Source organism: Eschscholzia californica, unplaced genomic scaffold (genome assembly GCF_041429995.1).
Source record: "Eschscholzia californica isolate CP2 unplaced genomic scaffold, dmEscCali1.0.p SCAF_5, whole genome shotgun sequence".
NCBI lineage: Eukaryota > Viridiplantae > Streptophyta > Magnoliopsida > Ranunculales > Papaveraceae > Eschscholzia > Eschscholzia californica.
The window spans coordinates 43667750-43690537 of NW_028238472.1; the positions used below are offsets into that span (position 1 = coordinate 43667750).

The 22788-nt window shown below is 35.2% G+C and overlaps 2 protein-coding genes across 2 annotated transcripts; one reads left to right on the forward strand and one right to left on the reverse strand.

Moving 5' to 3' along the window:
• Window positions 1-38: 38 nt before the first annotated feature.
• LOC147539481 (uncharacterized) lies at window positions 39-2862 on the reverse strand. Its single transcript, XM_086641146.1, has 2 exons — window positions 2073-2862; window positions 39-1044 (listed from the first exon to the last, which is right to left on the reverse strand). Exons 1-2 carry the CDS (start codon window positions 2729-2731, stop codon window positions 783-785), a joined length of 921 nt encoding a protein of 306 aa, XP_086497272.1. The 5' UTR covers window positions 2732-2862; the 3' UTR covers window positions 39-782.
• Window positions 2863-18049: 15187 nt separating this feature from the next.
• On the forward strand, window positions 18050-18523 carry LOC147539482 (uncharacterized). The gene has a single exon (XM_086643128.1). It carries the CDS (start codon window positions 18050-18052, stop codon window positions 18521-18523), a length of 474 nt encoding a protein of 157 aa, XP_086499254.1.
• The last annotated feature ends 4265 nt before the right edge of the window (window positions 18524-22788 follow it).

Genomic DNA, 22788 nt, shown 5'->3' on the forward strand with positions numbered 1-22788 from the left:
TGTCACCTATAAGACCTCTTTAGCCCGACTACATCGACTAGAGAAAAAAATCTTCAATCCATTGAAAGTAAAGCCATAATAGACATGCAAAAGTACCCAGCAAACATATCTACATATATATTTTCAAACAAAAATGAAACAAAGATTGAATATTATGGTCACAATCTTAGACCCACTGAAAGGAATTGGTAATTATATACAGAGTAGCTAAACAACCTCACTCCTTTCAGTTGGTTTTCCTGCACCTATCTCCATGAATATGAAGAGCATGACTAGAACCACTCTTCCCAAATGTTCAACCCGCGATAATTTTCTTCCTGGTTGACCACTCCACCAATACAACAAAGCAACTTCTTCTCTGAGGCATGAAAGATTGTCTCAGGGGCATGAGAAGCATATCAGTTCAAACTCTTCTTTAGCTTTTATTGGTTGGAAAGGTGTCTTACCAATGCACTTCTGCAAAGAATGACCTTTGTGACTTCTCAACCCATACACCAGGAATTAAAGATTTTTCTATGGCAAACGTCAATTCAATGCTTAATTCAGCTTCTTCGATAGATTTGAGCAGATGACACTTTGGGGTGACACAGAAATTACAAATCAAATTCCATACCAAGAAGTCAAGAATCTCAAGCAGCACCTTTCTTCGTTAAACAAACGGCTGTCAGCGGCAGCCCTTCTTTGCCTCTCCTCTTTTAGCATTTACTTGAACAACAATTACACGGGACTTGGGGCCAAGCAGCAGCTTGTACCTTTACCATACAAAAACTTTGTCAAGAAGCTCAAGCAGCATTTTCTTCGATAGTCGAAAGTTTGGCGATTTCAGCTCTTCTCTCTCTCCTTTTAGCATTTATCTGACGGACAGATTCTGCGACTATGAGATGGAACTTGGGGGCCAACTTAGCAGAGGATGTGATATTAAGACCTGCCCTCTTGAGAGCCTGTGTGACATGTTTCTCAGCTCTTGGAAGGTGTATGCTACAGAGGGAAGGAATATTAGATCTCAGAATTGGCTTCCCACAATGAACATTCCCTGTATTTATACTGCAAAAACACAACCAATTCAAATAATAAATATACACAACAATATATTAAGAACAATTTCGCTTGATCACATATAATAAAACAAAAGTAACAACACAGGAAATCGATAGCTGAGACCACCAGCATATTGAGCAATGAATGCTAAAAGGACTTCAATTTCGGAGCAGAAAGCAAGGTAAAGTGTCACTAGCTGACAACACTAGATTCCGAGGCAATGGGTCAAAAGAGGACATTCAGCTGAGAGATTTCAGCTACAATAGATGATATTCGGTGAAATGAGAGAGTTTGAAAGTAGACTATGAGTCTTTAACCACTGCCATGAACCAAAAACAAGTAGAAACTAGGGAATACAGGAAACCACTGTTGAGATGATTTTACACTCAAAGGTAGTCAATCTCAAAAGTCATCACTCAGAGAAGAACCTGCATCCTGAGAAAACTGTCGAATGGTTCCATGGCGGGAGTGTTCAAAAAATAGATGTACATATGGGGTTTGAGAGTGCTTTCAAGTAGACATAAATCATATGTAAAAAAAGATGTGTAGTCAGCTAATGCATTACCCAAAAGAGAGTTGCTTTCAATCTGTCATTTAATTGAATCCCAAGCTTGGGTCATAAGATCTTCAATTCTAAGCTTTTCAAAGGTTCACCCACGAGGCCACGAATCGTCTAGGTCCTAATAGATAATATTTTTTCGAAATACATAAGATTTTGTGATTTGACTAGATGGAGCCTCAGTTAACAAGATCTAAAACACTACAACTACTACAATAACAATGGGTTGCATATCAATAAAAAACCCACAGAGAACTGAAACATTGTTTGAACACGGCTTCCACGAGTTAGGTAATTCAAATTTCAATTGATGTAACATGATCAATAAACAACAATCCAATCAAAGGGTATCCTTATTGACCTAAATACTCAACAGTAAGAAAAACTAAGAAGACTAGAACCCTAATAGGAATAAACCCATCATCATCATAATAAAGAACAAACACTAAAAGATAGTAAAGAATCAAAATCAAACCTTTTAATGACATAGTTGCAAGGTCTGTAAAGAGTTTGCTTTGAATCCGAAAGAATATGTTGATGACAATAGGTAGTAAGCGCCATAGCCTTAGTTTTACAACCAGAAAAACCACACTTTTTGTACCTTCCATCAAAACCACCATTTTCCCCTAACCCTAATCGACTATTACTACCATTGTTGATACCATTATTATTATTATGATTTTCCCCAGTTCCTTCAACAACCCCTGTTCCATCTACTGCATTTTCTCTATCTTCATCTTCTTGGAACGGACTCTTACCATATTCCCAAACATATTTCCTATGACTAGCCCTAAGTTCTTCCATTAAAACCCAGTAATGATCTCTATAAAGCTTTTCCAACTGTCTAACTCGACGTAATCGACGTCGAATAACTTCTTCCCGAGTTAAAAAGTCGGATTTTTGAAGGATTGAGTCTTCTTCAGCGCCATTGATGACGAGTGGTCTATTTGAAGCAGATACAATGGATTCCATTTCTTGAACAAGAGGATTAGAGGTAGAAGTTTTAGGGTTAGGGTTAAGTTCATCTAGGTCAATGTTTTTGGTGGGGTTTTTGTGATTTTCGATTTTGGGGGGTTGATGGAGGTGATTATCCTTCTTGGTGAAGGAAGTATTATGCTTACTGGAAGAACTCATCAGAAAGTAGAGAGAGAGAGAGAGAGAGAGAAATTGGTTTGGGAGTAAATAAATAAATTCCTAATAATTTTAGATGTCGACCAAGAGATTTCTTTATTTTCGGAGCAAGAATCTTCGATTCCTCTAATTTTGTTTAGAAGGGAGTTATGATAACTTTAATTCTAGTTTGGCCCATAAAACATAATCAACTCCTTGAAATTGGCTTCCTCCATGTGATTAACTTCTATTTTGTCAACAGTTGGTAGCCCAAGTGGTTCCAAGGTGTTGACATAAACTCCAGAAATCCCTGGAGGTCCCATGTTCGAATCCCAGAGAAGTGGAATCTTTGGTTATTTGATTATTAGGGTATAAATAAGGTAGTGTAGTTGGGCTATAGGCGGGTAGCAAGCTTATCACATCTTTGATGTATTCAATGCCAATTGTACGACAATGTAATCGGTTTCCAAAAAAAAAAAAAAAAAACTTCTATTTTAGCATGGTAACTGCATTTTAGGAATAAGAATTATCTTTCTTACCATGTTCGGGATGACCCTGGGCCAAAGCGAACAAAACGTCGTTTCAGGCCATCGATTTTTACACATTGATTTCTTTAAGAAATATATAAGAAGCCCAACTCTCTGAGAAAATTATAAGGATCCCATTAATAAATATTAAGTAAAAAGGGTCACCTAATTTGATGACCTTTAAATGAATGATGGACCCAACAGTTTGTATGAATTATGAGAAAGTAGAGTTGAAAGTGTTAAGACATTAGGTTTCAAGCTCCACAACTACGAGAAGCTTTAGAAGAATTGGTGGAGACAAGTGATGATTCAAAAACATTTCATGATGCCGAAAATAAATGAAAACAAGACTTTGAAAATTTTAAATTCCTTTTGAACATTGTTATTTGACATAATATATTATTTGCAGTAAACTCTGTTAACAAGACACTTCAAACTGAAGACATAGATATTGATGTTGCATTAGAGAAATTGAATGGACTTATTCGTTATCTTGAAGATTATAGAGAAGTGGGATTTGAAGAAGGCATGGTTGAAGCTAAAGAGATTTCCATTAAAATGGGAGTTGAAGCAACATTTCGAGAAAAACGTATTATTCGAAGAAAGAAACAGTTTGACGAGAATGCGTGTGAAGATCCATCAATGTCACCTGAAGAAGCATTTAGAGTAAATTATTCATATACATATTAGATTAGACTTTTTTTTCATTTAAGAGCAGATTCGAGCAATTTCACAAGTACAAAGAAATATTTGATTTTCTGTGTGAGTTAAAAAAATTAAACTCCCAAGATGATGTTGATTTGAGAGATTCATGTGTTCGTCTTGAAACCTTTTTCAAGCATAATGAGTCATATGACATAGACAGACTAGACTTATTTTCTGAGCTGAAAGTGTTGAAGGGTCTTTTATGAAATGAGATCAAAAAACCAATTGAAGTGCTAGATTTTTTGAAAGATATGAAAGGTTGTTACCCGAACACATGAGTTTCTTATAGAATTATGTTAACAATACGAGTTACTGTTGCCTCTGCAGAAAGAAGTTTTTCTAACCTGAAGTTGATTAAGTCTTATATTCGATCTACTATGTCGCAAGAAAGGTTAAACGGGATAGATATATTATTTAGGGTTATTTCCCTAATGGCCCCCAACTTTGTGACCAGCTTCCCGCCTGGCCCCCTACTTTAGAAGAAATACCCATATGGCCCCCTTCCGTTATAACACCGTTACTCTCTCTCTCTTCCATTTCTTTTCTCTCTCCTCCAACATGTTTTCTCTTTGCCACCTCGTTAAAACCAACCGACTCATCATCTTCTCCGGTAAGGTCGCCGACCGACCAATTTTTCGGCCGGCGAACTTCAAACCTAATTTTTTTTTTTTTTCATCTCTCATCTCTCTCTAAACTCCGGCGAAGGGGGTTACCCTTCGCCGGAGGACCTTAAAGGTCTGCCCAAGCAGATCTGGAAAGTCTGCCGGAACAGACCTTCATGGTCCTCCGGCGAAGGGTAACCCCCTTCGCCGGAGTTTAGAGAGAGAGAGAGGGAGGTGAAATTTTTTTTTTTGAGAGAGAGAGAGAGAGGAGAGATGAAAAAAAAAAGATTTTTTTTTTTTTTGGTTTGAAGGTCGCCGACCGGCGACCTTCCCGGAGAAGATGATGAGTTGGTTGGTTTTAACGAGGTGGCAGAGAGAGAAAACATGTTGGAAGAGAGATAAAAAAATAGAAGAGAGAGAGTAACGGTGTTATAACGGAAGGGTTCATATGGGTATTTCTCCTAAAGTAGGGGGTCAGGCGGGAAGCTGGTCACAAAGTTGGGGGCCATTAGGGAAATAACCCTATTATTTATTGAGAAGGATATGGCTGACAGTCTTGATTATTCGACGATTATTAGTGACTTTGCATCGAAAAATTTAAGAAGAACAAAATTTCAGTGATTGTAATAATAAAAAAAAAATCTATTTTGTTATATAAATAAGATGAAAATATTTTGCGGTAGGGTGCTTCTAAAGGCACCGGGCCAAAAGGCTGTTAGCATCCAAAAATTTTATTGACTCGGGTCAATGGTCATTGACCCGATGTCTCTCTAAGCACTGATTTTTAATGTGGGTGACGTTAACTTTCGTTTGCTTCTTCCACCTTCTTCTTCCAAAACAAAAGGTATTCCAATTATGAAAGTGATTTACTGATCAATGAAAATTATTAATGGAATAGCAAAGTGTGGATTAGAAAGGTAAGCTTACTAATATAACCAAAGAAGATTTAATCTAGATCAGTTGCCGTGAAGAACAGAAGACGAATTTATTCTTACAAGTTGGTAATTGAAGGGTATTACTACTCTCAAGATGATGAGAGCCCTATTTGCATCATGAGTATGTCATGTCCCGTCATCATCCTTTCAACACGTCTCTTTTGGATCTAATCAAGGAACAAAAGATTAGAGATTATGTTGACCAAAGCTAAAAGTGGATCGACTAATGATGCTCCTGTTGGCAACAATGTAAAATCACATATCTCAATAAACATCTCTCTGGTCTCCCTCTTTCATCTCACTAAAATCAAAACTAAATAAAGAAAGTGACATCTAGAGTGAGAGAAGATGCATAGTGGTGCTCAAAAGGCCGAGCCGGGCCGGCCCGGCCTGGAATAGAACGGTCCAGGGCGGGTTGCGGGCCGGGCCCAAGCAACCCGGGCTGGAATAGCCCCGGGCCGGGCCGATCCCGGGTTGGCTAAACCTATGGCCCAGCCCGGGACCGTGAGTTGACCCAGGCCAGGCCTATCCGGGCCGGGCCGGGCCAAACCCGGGTTTGACCAGGCTAATTTTTTTTTTCCCTAGTTTTTAATATGAAACTCAATTAAAACTTAACTAATCCTAAAAGTAAATTAAAAAGAAATATTACAAATATAAAACTATTTGTAATAGAACTTACTTAAAAGAAAATAAAACTTATCACGTAGTATTAAAGTAATGACTATTTACCTAAAAAAAATCGAACTTACCTAAAGTAAATGAAAACAAAATGGAACTTACTTAAATAATTTATAGTATTTACTAAAAATTTCTTCTCTTACTCGAAAAGAAAAGATTTTCTAAAACTTACACAAAAATGGTTTCATGAAACTTACCTATATTCTTTTTATATTCTCTAACTTAAAAAGGAAAAGATTTTCTAAACTTACTTACAGGGACGGAACTAGGAGTAGTAGTCAAGGGGGGCCGAACAAAAAAAAAGTGAAAAATCTAAGTCTACCGGTGCTCGAACCCAGGTGTCTCACGTTTGAAACTCGAACCTCTACCATCTCACCCACGCTACATATATGTTATGAGTATGACTCGAACGTTATTTATGCGAAAAACCAGAGAGCAATCAACATTTCTAAAACAATTTACGGCAAGTCAAGGGGGGCCATGGCCCCATTTGGCCTGCATGTAGATCCGTCCCTGCTTACATAAGGATATGAATCCTTAACATAAATATAAATATTTCTTTCTAACTCAACAACTTACTTAAATTGATTTTTCGATAAGATTTTTTAAAGCTTACCAAAAATTTCTTCTCCAACTTAAGTTTGTTATATTTTCTAAATAGGATATAAATGAGTAGGAGGAATATAAATATTTAAAGAAAGAAAAATAGAAAAAGGAAAAAAAAAATAAGTTGTCGGGCTCAAACCGGGCTTTTCCGGGCCGGGCCGGGCCGCCCGGGCCCGGGACAGAACCCGGATCGACCTGGCCCGTTTTCCGTACGGGCCAGGCCGGTCCGGGCCTGTACGGAACGGGCCGGCCCGGCCTTTTGAGCACCTCTAAAGATGCATAAGGAAAATTGATTTTAGAGAGACAAAAGTTTCAGAGAGGGAGAAATGCATATAGAGATAGAGATAGAATCTACATGTTCTTCCAATTCCAAAACGTGGTGAAGAAGATCTTGTTATCTTAATCCTACGTTGGATTATTGAATATGGATCTTCTTGAATTTTGCAGTGATCGTCTACGACAAATAAATACTTAATAACAAGATGTATAATTGGCCATTCCCAATTTCTCTAACAAGACCAGTCCTCGCTTTCTTCCTTTCGAATCCATTAGTCGGTCTGACCATGCATATACAGATTTGGTGAATAGAGTTCGGTTTTCTTAGAGAGAGAAAGTTTGAAATTGAGATTTTTGGTTGGTTTTGTGAGAGATGGATGGAAGGGTTAGGGTTAACTGAGAAGGGACCGGTGCCTACATAATTAGTTGGTGCTAATAGAGAAAGGAGCGGTTAGGCCTGGTGCTAACAGAGATGGATGCTAACAGTCTTTTGGTCTGGTGCCTTTAGAAGCACCCTTTGCGGTACTTACGGTTTTCATGTAATACATTTATACGTTTTACAATTTAATAGAAAGTGTCACATTTTCAGATCGCGCTTCGGGCCACCGAAAAGTCAGGGTCGGCCCTGACCATGTAGTATTGTGATTGATTTCACTTATGAATGTAATTGTGGTTTTCCAAAAAAAAAAAACTTCTATTTTAGCACCCTTTTGATTTTGAGTTATTTTGTAAAAGGGACAAACAAGTAACGCATGATGAATTTGGGACACGATTTTAGTTTTTTTATTTCGGGCACGATTTAACTTTGACTAACTTTGTCATCTACAAATTCACGGTCGTTACCGTTAGTAAATTCTTTTGTTAGTCTTACACGTGAAATGCCTTAAACACTAGTTTTTTCGAACTTTCGATGTCCCAATTACTAATTTTTCAAAGGGTTCTAACCAAATAGGTCAAAACGATATTAAAAGCTAAGTAAAAAAAACACAAAACATTTCATAATTATTATTCAGGTCAAAAAAGATATACAGAGACTAAAATACCCTTCTTGTCATTTTGTGTAACTAATTTATTTTTATTTTTTGTAACCTTTAAATCTTTAAATTTTTTTTGAGATGTCGGATTTCTATTAAATATATATATTTAGAAAGTAATTCTCATTAGCTTTCTTACAAGATCCATTTTTAATACCTTTTTTTCAAAAAATAACTTAGACAAAAACAACGTTTTTTTGTTCGTTTTTTCTATAAACTTGGTTTGCAATTGCAAAATGTAAATTGTAAAATGAATTTACAAGCTTCGCAAAATGTAATCTTGGATTGCAGATGTTGCAAACTCGCTTTGCATATTTTACAAACTTGATTTCCAAATCGATAACAAAAAAACTGTAGTTTCTTCTTCCAATATGAAAAATTTCTTTTCATCATCATCAGATAATCTAAGATTTCAGATCTGGGTGCACATAATCATCAACATCAAATTCATTGTCAACGCCAGGTTCATCATCATCATCAAAATTAAAGTTTCGGGGGAGATAAGAAGAATAGAAATTTGTTCAGATTCATCGTCATCACAAAAAACAATAGTAGATGTGAACCGTCGATCTGAACCCAAAAAAAACATCTAGTTAAACTAAAAGTAAGCAAATTAACAAACTTAGTTGCCTAATCTCTTTGCAAACCTCTCCTTGGAATCTCATAATTAAACAGATCTCCATCAACATTTCAGATTCATAACAACAAATGAATAACCAAAATCAAAATTAAAAGGGTCATTTCCCAAATTACCCCCAACTTTGTGACCAGCTTCCTGTCTGGCCCCCTACTTTAGCAAAAATACCCATATGGCCCCCATTTCAGTTACCGTTAACTTTCCATTAACCAGTCATCATTTCTCTCTCTTCCATCTCATTACCTCTCTCTGCCACCTCACGTTATCGCCAACTCATCATCTTCTCCGGCGAAGGTTGCCGGCCGACCAATTTTCCGACCGGCGACCTTCAAACATTAAAAAAAAATTATTTTATTTTCTCTCTCCTCTCTCTCTCTCTAAATATTTTTTTCCTTACCTCTCTCTCTCTCTCTAGCTAGAACAGTGGTAGAGAGAGAGAGGTAAGAAAAAAAAATATTTAGAGAGAGAGAGATGAGAGAGAAAATTTTAAAAAAGTTTTTTTTTTAATGTTTGAAGGTCGTCGGCCGGAAAATTGGCCGACCGACGACCTTCGCCGGAGAAGATGATGAGGTGGCAGAGAGAGGTAATGAGATGGAAGAGAGAGAAATGATGACTGGTTAACGGAAAGTTAACGGTAACTGAAAAAGAGGGTCATATGGGTATTTTGGTTAAAGTAGGGGGTCAGGCAGAAAGCTGGTCACAAAGTTGGGGGCCATTTGGGAAATAACCCAAATTAAAATCAAAAGAAAATAAAACTTACGACTCCGATTATTGATGACTCGAACCGAATGTTGCTTAGAAATCGAATTTTTTCAGCCTTTCAGATTATATGCTTCGAATCTGAAAGCTCTGATTTCTTCGTAATCTTTGATAGATTCATTTCTCTTTGTAATTGAAACCGAAATTTCTAGGTTAATGGTCTGGAAAGGAACTTCTATGATGGTATGGAGCCTTGACAAGATTGGCAGATTCGACAGAGGAACAAAGCGAAGAAGACTTTAATGGAATCGATACCATGAATATGTTTCTTGGTGCAAGAAGACTTGAGAGGAGTCGAATGGAGATAAAAGAATTTGAAAAGAAGAAGAGTATTCGGGGTACTTTTGGAATAAAAGAGTTATAAAGTGACCTAAAAATAATTCCACATATAATTTCAAACATCTATATAACAAAGCAGATTGGTTGTGACTAGGACAAGCTGACTAAGACAAAAAAGAGGAAAAAGTTGCCAACTAGATTGTTTTGTGTTGACTAGGTCAAATCCAGAGATAAATAATCTTTAATCTAGACCTTTAGATTTCTTACCTTCTTAACAAAAATATTAATTTGTTCACCTTCTCTATAGATCAATAATAACCTCCCATTAAATCATTGATTTGTCTTAAATCAGTCAAGTCAAGAATTAATTAGCTTAAGACTTTGAGTTACAATTTCTTAAACTTTTGCTCTCCCTTTAGTAAAAAAAACTCTCCCTCTCTTCATCCAATGCTCTCTTCATCTATTCTCTCTCTTTTCCAACAATTTTTATTCAATCCATCTCGACAATTGCTGCTAATTTCCTTTTAAACCCCACCCATTTGTATCCTCATTTAGCTGAGCCTAAGATTACAATATTAACCACTCATCCATTCTCTTCTCAACACACGACCCAAACACCATAAAAATTTAATTAAAAAGTGAAATCGAGAAGTAAATAGATTCATTATTTTCCTTGAAGTTTGAAATTACTTATTAAATAATTCTAAAACTATAGCAAAGCTTGAAAATTCTGTGAGTTGTAGTTGTTTGATGAAAGTCCTCAACCAGTTCAGACATTGTATCTTCAAGGTTACGTCAAATTTGTGTTATTAAGGTATTTGGTTATCTAACTTTGATGTTCTTACGTCAATTTTGTGGATTCAATATATTGTTTTGACCTTCATTCACTTTTGTTTTCATTTGTTGATGAAAGAGGGGGAATATTTTCCTTTATTATTTATTTGTAACAGAAGCAATCCTCACCAAACTAAACATTTTGTTATGTATAGAAGAATAATTCTCTTATAGAAATTGAAGTATTGTTTCAATGCACCGGGAGGAAATGAGTATCCTCCATGCTTAGACCTTAGTAGGATAAAATTCATTTCATCTTCCTGTCTCATTACATATCTCTTCAATTCAGTAAATAAGAGTTTTTAATTAGTCTATTCATTGTAACCAGGTGCAACTAGAAAGACATAGAGAACACGTTCCATATTTCTGAGCTCTACAAAATCTCTAAAACGATCTACATTGTTAATAGTGAATTTTAATCGAAGACTCCTGATTTTTTTTTCGCCAATATTTTATTAGAAATTACATTTTTCTTTGTCAAAATTACTACATTTATTCATATATATGCAATTTTATACAATTTGATTTTGCGGAGATGCTCTTATTTTCACTATTGGTACGATGTTGTTTCCACTTAAATTTTCTAAATATTGTAAACTTAAATCGCAATAAATCAATATTTTATTTATATCAAAAATAAAATTTATTTTAGTTATATATGTTTATTTCATGAACCGTTATATTTTGTTATATTTTTATTGTTTATGTAAATTTATAAAGGTATGATTTCATCTTTATATTTATTATAGTCATATTTTTACCTCAGTTTCACTATGTAAGAATAATGAATTATAGCATACTATTATATATATTGCGTTTAAATGCGTAAAGTGTTCACCGAACACGCCGTGCCATAGGCACGGGTTATGGCTAGTAATAAACAATTACCCTTATTACTGTTACATTTTTTTAGTTATTTGAAAATTTCAAGTGTTTTTTTACTGATTATGTAAAATATTTTGACTCAAACAATTATTTTCTATTATTATTGTAGTCTAACGTTTCTAGAATTTTTATGTACATTATACATGTAGTGCCGAATCATTGAACAAATTAAAGAAAAAAAAGGATAGTCCCAAATCATATATTTTGGCTCATCTTTGACATATATATATATATATATATATATTTTGTTATGATGTTTTAGCTTGTCTCACCTGTCAGCCAAGGGTCACTGCTTTTTTCTCTATAGTATTATATATATAGCACAAACAACATATGCATTACCCATTGACAATGGAAACCTACCAACCAAAGAGTCAAATCAACTCTGATCCAACTACCTTATGGTTCATTTAGAAAGTCAGATGTGATTACTGCATCGTTTACCAACATTAACGAAATTATTGGCATCATTTGTATATTTCATGATCACAGGGCTCACTTTGTTAAAGCTAAAATCATCAAGTGCAGAGCCAGGAATGTCGAAGAAAGCGAAACGAAAGCAATTCTGACAAGCATACAATGGGCGATGAAACTTAATCTCAACTTCATCAATACATCGCTGATCAACCATCTGCAAGACGCTAGGAAGACAATATTGTGAATCAATAACACATCAAATGAATTAGGAAACTATGCACTCAATTCTACAACATCAAATTCTCATATTTCCCAAGGAAAATCAGCGCTCGATAACACGAACTGGCTACATGGGCTAAAAAATCATAATAGTAATAAGTTTTTACGTACTGCCATTCTGCATTTTCTTGCGCAATTATATTGTGTACTCTTGCTTATTAATTAATCGTTCTTGCAACAAAAAAAGAAAACTAAAGACTAAAGAATTAAATAGCTAGTGACGACTAATTTTTAGTATAATGAGAAGAGTAATAAGTGAAAATACTTCGTCCAACTCCTCAATCACTATCAGAAACATTTTGACGACTTTTGTTTTGAAGAGTTTGGTGGTTGAATGATGTTAACTAACTTATATAATAATTGATTTTCATTTAAACCAAGAAAATTTGATCAAAATTTCCTATAATTTTTTTTATTGTAGTGAAAAATGACCACTCAATTTGATCAAAATTTCCTATAACTTCTATCCTTCTTCGAGTCAGATGACTAACTATGCTAAGTCTAATATATATTTTTTTTTTTTGAGAATGTCTATCTAAAAATTCAAACGTATGATTATCTGTAATCTAAAAGTCAAACAAGCATCTCATAGTGAAAGGTAGCAAGGCAAGAAACGATTAAAATCCCAATGGGCACCCCTATCGAGTCAACATGGAGGTTGAATTCGAAATAGGTCTGTCACTGAAGCACGCCTAAGTCTCATCCTAGGATTTAATAGAAGACTATGGCTCCGCGTAAGTGGGGTGAATACCTCAATCCTGAAACGTGAGGGGGGGGGGGGGGGGGGGGAGGTAAAAGCGTGGCTAATGCTTACCGACTTAATCCCGAATTCAATCAAAAATCTCAGTCGGTAAGGATCTTAAGTATTTATCAAACTTGGACTCCAAGAGTTCCGCAAGGAGGAAACTTATCCTAAAAAATCTACAAGTTCGGAAACACAATGTATCAAGTATCCTTTAATAAGGTAACTTCTAAATATCAAGGATACAAAATAATCGAAAAGAGGAATTATGGTATCTTCTGACTACGAAACAATAGTTCCAATTCAACGTTAACCAGGTAGATCTCAGTCACCTCATCAACAACGCCTCCCTATAGTCGGTCAAAACAACCTATAAAAAGTAATCAACTTATCTTGAAGAAGGCACAAGCAAACCAACTATCTCAATCAAACGAGTAAGTCACAACTCCGTAAACTCAGCTCACTCGATACTCAAGTATTTAACTGCAAGAGTGATCTGACTGTCTTGAGTATCGGGAAGGTTTCAAAGTTCCTTGCAAGTTTCGTCCCCCAGATCGTGAGGAGTAAATGGGATTTAACGAAGCAGTCCCAACCCCCTGACTAATTCTATAAAGAAATTTTTTGGCATCAACAGCTGCGGCTAGGGGTGGGAAAACGGTCCGGGAACCCGGGATCCGGTCCTATCCGCCCGGACCGTTTAGACCCGCTGACCGCGTGCTACTCGAGCCGGGCTTACCCGGCCCGATGGCTCGGGCTTATAGGGCCGCGACTCTGACAGGGACTCAAATCCGAGTCCCGACCCGATAAACCCGCCCGAAACCTGAGCCCGATGACGCCCGTTACCCGAGCCCGCGTGCATTATTATACATCTAACCGCTGAGATAGGGTACCTCTCCAAATTATAACTCAGCCGTTGGATCTAGCCTACTTGACTTTTTACCTATTGTAAAAGCATCCACAAAGAGAAACCCTAAGACTAAAACCTAATGCCTCTCTTTCCTCTTTCTCTGCCTCTTTCTCTGCCTCTCTCTCCGCCTCTTTCTCTCTAACTCAAACACCAACCTAAAATCAACCATGACCTAACCCTAAATCCTTAAGATCTTAAAGACCAAAAATCAACCATGAAGCAACCAAAAATCAATCAAACTATGACAAAAGATTAATCTAATCTCTTCTTCTTCCAAGTCAAAGAGCTTCGTTTGTCTTCGACGCAGATCTTCTTTACAAAATCGATCGAGAATGACTCATATCCTTTTAGATTGAATTCGATTAGTTCTATTTCACTTCAATTTAGGGTTTGATTTATCCAACTTTGATTTGATATCTGATTTGGGGGTTTTGTTTTCTTATTAGGGTTTGATTTTGTTTTCTTATTAGGGTTTAATTTTGTTTGTGACGAATTTCAGAGATGCTAAGGCACTCCAGGAGTAAACAGCAAAGGAAGCTCAGAAGAAATCTGGATCTGGAGGAGCTGATTCAAGCAAAAAAGCTATTAGGGTTTAAATTTTTATTTTGTTTATTATTTGATATTAGTGTTGTAATTTTTAATGTAATATTTTTTATTTTATTTTTATGATTTGTTATTATGATGATTTAGGGTTTCATTTGTTATTATGATGGCTAAAAAAAGCTAGTATTAAAAAAAGATTATAAATGAAATGGTATGGTGTTAACTATATTTTAATAGAACAAAAAAATACTCAAAAAAATAAAAATAAATAACCCGAGCCCGTCTGGCCTGAGCCCGTCCGGCCCGAGCCCGTTGGAACCCGCTCGGGCAGCCGGGCTCGGACGGGCTACGGGCTCCTATATTGCATGTTTGGTCCGACCCGTTCCGCCCGATTCCCTACCGCGGGCTCGGCTTATCCAAGTCTGATCCCCCCGAGTCTGGCTCATTGTTGCCCGAGTCTGTCCGCCCGCCCGATTCCCACCCCTAACTGAGGCTGTGGTGCATGGTGCTGGGAGATGACATCGAAGAAGAAGAAAAAAATTATAAGGTCGTTGGCAATGAAAGTTTGTCGGCGACTTTGTCGAAGTTTAGAGAAGAAGAGGTGGTGAAGTTTTGCAAAGCTGTGAGCTATATAAATTGTCCCATTATACAATGGAGTGTACCAGGGAGTCCCCCTATGGACGTTGCTACATTTAAAGTGTTTCTTGTTTTTACCCATTTGCCATAATTTCTTGAGAGCTTATAAACAAATAAATTCAACCACTCTCATACCACCCCATGATTAAGATATATAGTGTTAAAGACAAACCGGGATATAACTAACACAATAACGTTTAGTCAGCAAATTTATTTTATAGTTATGACTAGCTTATAAGTTATAAGTAGGTACTCACTGAGATTAATATTTGATGTTTCATGACATTTATCCAATTATTTGAACATTTGTTGTGTTATATGATGCAATGAATCATAAAAAAATATTAACTCTCAGTGCAAACGGGTTTTAAATAGTATTGGCTCTTGGCATGGCGGAAAGAAAAGGAGAAGCGGTTAGTTCCCATTATTGAGTTTGGATTCGGGTAAACGAGTACCCATCCACAACCCTATTTAGAATGAGAGACTAGTTTGATCGATGGATGGACTAAATAATTAGTGTTAGATGATGAAGAGTAGTAGTAGTAGTATGAGTGGTAGTGGAGAAAGAGGTGAAGCAAAAGAGAGAGAAAAAATGGAATGGTTATGGTGGTGGTGGAGCAAGAAGATAAAAAGATTTGACAAAAACACAGCCGCAAAATTTTTGTCAAATCAATCTTTACTAATCATATTTCTGACCAAATCAAACAATAAAATGAGGTAGAATCCCTAATATGAATCATATTGAAGAATAGTTGTTCTTGGTAGTGGCAATTATTTCACGTACGCCAAACATAGCCTTTGTGTTTTTGTCACTAATAATAAGTCCAAGGGGTAAGCTCAATTACCCATTATTGAGGGGGGTAAACTCAATTACCAATTAATTTTGAAGGGGTCTTGTTTTTGTTCACAAAAAAAATTTGACAAAATTTTTGCTGAAACTATGTGGCTAGTCTGTTTTGAAATTTTGATCGAATCCTAACTGTTGAAGCATAAATCATTCATAAAAAGAACGGTTCAAATCCAGTCAAAGTTTGAAAAGAATCTCCACGTTATTTCGGCAAAAATTTTGTCAAATTTTTCTGTGAACCTAGCAGCTCCTTTAATTTTGAATGAGTTCATGATATTGGAAGATAATAAAAATAAATAAATTTTTGAAAATACGATCCACACAACAGAAGTATTGTCGATGAGCAAAAAAATGTACCCATCTTGCTAATACCTTTGAAATTTTAATTGAATTTATGATATTGAAAGATAATAAAAATAAAATAATTTTCGAAAATATGATCTACACAATTGAAATATTATCTATGAGCAAAAAATGCACCCATCCTGCTAATACTTTTTAAATTTTAATTAAGTTTATGATATTGAAAGATAACAAAAGTAAAATAATTTTTGGGAAGATGATCCACACAACAGAGATAGTGTCTATAAGCAAAAAATGCACCCACGTTGATAACTTTTAAATTTTAATTGAGTTTATTATATTGAACTAGACATGAATGTATCTTTATTATGAGAAAATTGAGGAAGGCACCATTGGATCACTATATTTATTATTTAAGTACAAGGATAAGATAAAATTATAGAAGAAGACCAGTTCAGTGGAGATGTCGGTCAGATGCCCCACTTTGTGTATAACTTTCGTCTGGATTGTCGGATTCAAAATTTATATGTTTGTTTCTTTGAGAGTTAACTTACGTTAAATATATATTATTTTCATCAAATTGTCATAATCGACAAAATTCGTATATTTAGAAAAGATTTCTCATGATCTTTCTAACAAGATCCACGCTCAATAATTTTTTTAAAACGATCCTCATCCCGGCACGAAACCAGGTCGAAACCCGGCGGGGTGACATGTCGGAATGTGTATCACGGTTGATATTTTTTGTAATAGGCCAGCCGTTAAATGGCTTGACGTTTGTTTACCTAAAGAAGAGGGAGGACTGGGGATTTGTGATATTGAAACTATGAACCAAGCTATGAACCTCCGACATGTGTGGGATCTCATTAGTGATAAGAAGACACTTTGGGTTCGTTGGGTACAGAGGAACTTGATCCGTAGCAAAAAAATTTGGACCATGAACGTCCCATCTAGTTGCTCTTGGTGTTGGAGGCGTATATTGGGCAGTTGGGATCAGGCCAGGGAGATGGTTAAATACTTAATTCATGATGGCAGCAACACTTATTTCTAGAGAGATGTATGGCACCCCTTGGGGTCACTAATTGAGTACTTTGCTGAACACCATCAGGTTGCTACTAACCTGAGAGAAGATGCTCTAGTATCTGACTTTCTTATACAAGGAGAATGGGTATACCCAGCCCATGTGGGTCAGCCCCTAAGTGAGATTTTCGGGGCTCTACCGAATGTGGAAGTGGGGGTGTGGGAAATGACAGTGTGGTTTGGAAAATTACTACCTCAGGGGAGTTTACGGTAAAAGATACATACAATTGCCTTCGCCGTAAAGTGAATAAGGTGTCATGGGCGAAATTAGTATGGTGCAAAGAGGGCATCCCGAAGTTCTCATTCATAGCCTGGATTGCTCTGAAACGCGGGCTCAAAACAAAGGTGAAACTGCGGTCTTGGGGTCTTCCAATTGATGAATTGTGTCCATTTTGTCAGGATTCGTCGGAGACGGACGAGCATATCTTTTTTCTATGCAGGTTCTCCCTTAGCATCTGGACTGAATTGTTACAAATGCTAGGCATTAGCCGTAATCATACTGGAAATTGGACAGAGGAAATAAATTGGTGCGTTGACTCATTTCAAGGGAGCCCGATGCTTGGACGATTGGGTTGTCTATTCTTCACAGCATACATTTATAATATTTGGATTGAGAGGAACAATCGGGTCTTCCGAAGAGAGCCACGACCAAGTCAGGTAGTTCTTAAAGAGATCATTAGTGGAGTCCGAATTAAGGTAATGTCATGGAAGGGTATGATAGCTGAGTCAGGAGAAGCAAGATAATTGTTAGTTCGATGGAATCTTGATCTACCACTAATCAGGAAGCAGCCGAAGACATCCAAATGGCAACCCCCGATTGTCGGATGTGTTATGATAAATACCGATGGATCGTTCGACGGGGAGTCAGGTGGGTATGGTGCCATAGTGCGAGATTCGAATGGGGACATCATAGTAGCAGCAGCTGCTAGAACAACAAGAGAGTCCGTTTTGTTACATGAACTGCAAGGTATTAAATTAGGACTTCAATTGGCACGAAAATTAGGCAGGAACCGAGTATGTATAGCTACTGATTCTGCATTAAGTGTTTCAATTCTAACAAATATAGCGACGCAACCACCGTGGCAGGTGAATAAACTATACCGTGAGATTAAAGCACTATGGAAAAATTTTGAGGATTGTCTGATCAAACATGTCTACCGAGAAACAAATCAGGCAGCTGATTTCCTCTCGAAATTGCGACCGTTGACGGGGATTATTGAGATGCCACCAATAGCACTCCAAAAAGAACTAAAAAAGATACTGGATCAGGATAAACGAGGTGTTATTAGAATTAGACATTCTTAATTGATTAATAAGTTCAAGCATTGTATTTAGCTCAATAAGCTTTGTTAGTTTCTTTTTAGTTTTCCTCCTTTCTTGTAAGGGTCGGGCCCATTAACCCGTTGACAATTTCAAATAAAAAAAACGGTTGATATTTTTTTCCTAAAATTTACGGTTGTTATGTTCTCACCAAATAGCCCACCAGATAGCAAATAGGAAAACGATGGCATTAAATCCTCTCAACAAGTCGTCCCCTAATGTCTCATGGACTAGCAAATTGAATGACATACGAAAAGAATTATGTTTAAATAGGTCATTACTATTAACACATTTTTAGCTACTTATTTTGTGTTAAATCCCACATAAAGATGATGATCGGATCATTCTAGCGTAATTGCTAGTAGAGTGGATAAGATATACTAAAAAAATCCTAATTCTTCATCAAGTTTGAAGGGAAAGTTTATTTGCTTTTTTGTTATTTAAGTGTAAAATGGGCGTTTATATTTATTTTATTTTTTTGTTGAGGATTTACATTAATAGAGAAAGAGAAGATAAAAAGTTATAAGAGAGAAGTATGAGGGACGAAAGCAGAAATATAAAAAGAAGAAAGATAAATGGGTAGGATCCAAAAGTTTAAATTTGACATTTTATTCAATGTATTGAAAACACAGAAAAAAAAACAATGATCTCGATATATATATATATATACTAGATATACCCCGTGCCTTCGGCACGAATAATGTTATTGGACTAATTCGATTTAATTTTTTCAGTGTCTCAATCTGATTTTTTTCTCCGAAATGAAATAGTCATTCCAAGATGTTTCCATGATTCTTGAACAAAAAAAGAAAAAAGATGTTTCCATGATTGTTCCATTATTACAATATTATAGATTACAAAATAGTTGTTGATGATTCTAAATATTATTTGTTCTAAGGTAATGTATATATTTTTTTTTTTGTTGAAGGAAGGTAATGTATATATAGTTATAGAAAACGGGGGATGAGATTTAAGTCCAAAATCGCATGATCAACGAGTCTAGAGACCAAAGATAATCTGAAATAGAAAATAAATCCACTCAAAGTAAATTACATGTTTATCCTCTTATTCTCTTTTACTGCCTAACCTATCCTAAGTTAAAAAAAAAACAACCCAAAATAAAAGATACCATAATATATAGAGATTCATTACATTTATTTCTTCAAAAACAAACTTTCTTTCCCTGGAAAAATTTACATTTTTCGTTTAGCATAACAAAAAAAAGTAGCCTTTTCTATTTCAAAAAAATAACCAAAAAAAAAAACGTTGCCTTTTCCTCAAATATCAAAGCAAAGAGAGAGAGAGAGAGGGGGAAACTCTTATCTTAAACACGCCCAAAATAAACCTAACAGAGAGAGAGAGAGAGAGCATCGAGTAGGAGAGAGGGAGAATCCATTGTTGGTTTCGTTCATCATCATCAACAGTAAAGAGTAAGTTATTTTAGTTTTCATCATTTTTGTTGTTCCTTCAACTTTGTATATGATTTAGATTGATTTCTACAACACAAAACGAATTAGGTTTTGATTTTTACAACTTTAACTATGATTTATTTTTCTGAAATTGATTAGTTAATAACAAATTTCTAGGGTTTAGTTGTTTCGAAGTGGTTTAATGGAAGTTATTTTCAAAACCCTAAATCAGTTCAAAGTGAAGAGTATGTTTCTTTTTTGCATGCAACAAAAAATTTGTATTGTTACCTTGTCTCTGTTGTTGTGTAATCTCTTTGAAGAAATGGTTTCTGCTTAAATTTTTTATTTTAGACCGACAATTTAGGGTTCTATCTAATTTAGGATTTTGTATTGTAGACTTTCAAGCATAGTGTTAGATCCAGAATATAGTTACTTTCAATAAAAACTTAATATTTTGTCTACCATTATTAAGTTTCTTATAAAACTTTATCAATGGTTACCTGTCAAACCTGATTTTTTGACAACCATAGAACATTACATGGTGTAATATGAGAAAAAAATGAGAGAATAAATTGGATTGTAAAAACAATGTCATTTTTTTGTCTAGCATTTTTGAAGTTTATCATAGAACCTTGAAATGGTTACTGTTCAAAACTGGTTTCATAAGAAAAATGACTTGTTTGACTAGCATTTTTTAGTTTCTTATAGAAACGCATAAATGGTTACAACCCAAAGATGTTGAATTGGTTTGTTGTTTGAACTTTGACATGCCTGATTGTAGGTTGTATGTGATTTTGCACATGGAAGAACTTTATATCGAATCGAACTATAAACATTTTCCTAACGAGATGCCAAAAGATGATTGGACAAAACTAGCGCAAAGGAAGAGGGGTGAACGAACTTGGTTGTTGCTGAATGAATCGAAGGATATATGGAGAAAAAAATGTTTAAGTACTTTAACTTGTATTTTGTAACGGACTATGTGATAAAACGTAGCAAAAATGTTTATGTTTTAAGTTTGAATAACATCTTGAGCAGTTATGGGATTATTTATCAATGTTCAATAATACCACAATTATATTATATTTTAGATGTTGTTTAACAGGTTTATAGATACGATAAAGATGTTACTCAAATTTCTTGGACACAACTGAAACTATACAATTATAATACGTGGTAGGGCAAAGGCGTGATGAACTCAAACACTTAATGCTAAATCCATTGATAACATATATAACTAAGGAAACAAATAGTTCGTACAAAAATATATCAAAAATCTGGACATTTTAATTAAAATATAACAAAGGCTAAAACCAACCTGCTTTGATTGTATTGAAAATTTCTAAATTGCTAGAAACATCAAACAAATTTTTCTAGCATGGTCCAATGGTATAAAGATACCAGTAAGATGTTGACAAAATTTCTCCAACACACCAACATTTTTCAGTTTTTCGACATTTTGTAACTTACTCTAGCCAAATACATATGAGTATAACTACGATAATATCGTAACCATTGATAAAATTTAATAGGAAACAGGAAAATCCTCTTGTTTAAATACGATAATGTGGTAACATTGATCAAATTCTCTAAACATGTAAAAGACATAAGTAAAATATTTATGTTTCTAGCAGAATAAGTAAACCTGCATAATCAAAATTTAAGTTAGTTATTATATAGCTGTCGTGCATGAGGCATTATTGTGATAAGCCGGTTTTTTACACCGACCGCAAACTCTCATTTTATTGGGTATGTTTTCTGAGCTCTCTCTTCTTACTGTCTTTGGTCTTCCCGGTTTTCTCTTTGTTAACAGAGGTAGTGTTCTTGTTTCATCGATGTACTCCATTGGCTCATCATAATTTGGTATTGGGTAGACATAACATTGATAAGTGTTGACGAACGCTTGTTTGGTGAAAATAATAAAAAAAAACTTGTCGTATCACCATCATAATTCTTGATGCACAACATGGCATGTTGACAAGGGATACCATCTATCGACCACCTACCGCAACTACATGTGAGATCAATGAGATTGACAGAGTAGAATACAAATGTAGAAAATGCTAGTAGATGTCACTAGAATCGATAAAATGCTAGTAGAATACGAAAAATGTAACAAAAACAATTTCACCTTATACATTTTAATTACTAAAAAATATTTGTTAACCTACTGTAACAAATTCATTCAACAGATACTGATAGAATGTAGAATATGCTAGTAGAATCAATAGGATGCTAGAAAAATAGTATTTGCATTTTAACCTACTGTAATAAATACATTCAACAGATGCTAATGGAATGTAAAAAATGTTATTAGAATCAATAAGATGCTAACAAAATAGTATTTGCTTTTTAACCTATTGTAACAAATTCATAACAGATGCTAATAGAATGTAGAAAATGCTAATAGAATACCGAAAATGTAGCAAACACAATTCCACTTTATAAAACTTTTTTATGAAAAAAAATATTGAATTAATAGAGATTTCAACATTCACTTTTTACCAAAAAGTGATAAAAAAATGTTAAATACAAGTTTTTTGTTAGAATAAATAATTTTTTTAAGAAGATTGTAGTAATAGAGATTTATAGATTCTGACGATCAATTTAAGTTGGACATACCTCACAAACGAATTTGTAGATGTCTAATTAGATCGAGGTAGAGATAAAACGCAAATCACAACTTCATACTTTCTTGAAGTTCAAAGAACAAAGAGTTACAGAGAGAGAAATTCGTTTTTGGGATTGAGCATCTCGTTTTAGGTAAATATCCATTGATTTGGTAGGTTACTTTAATCAAATACAACGGATTTAGAAATAATATACTTTCTTGAATTCAAA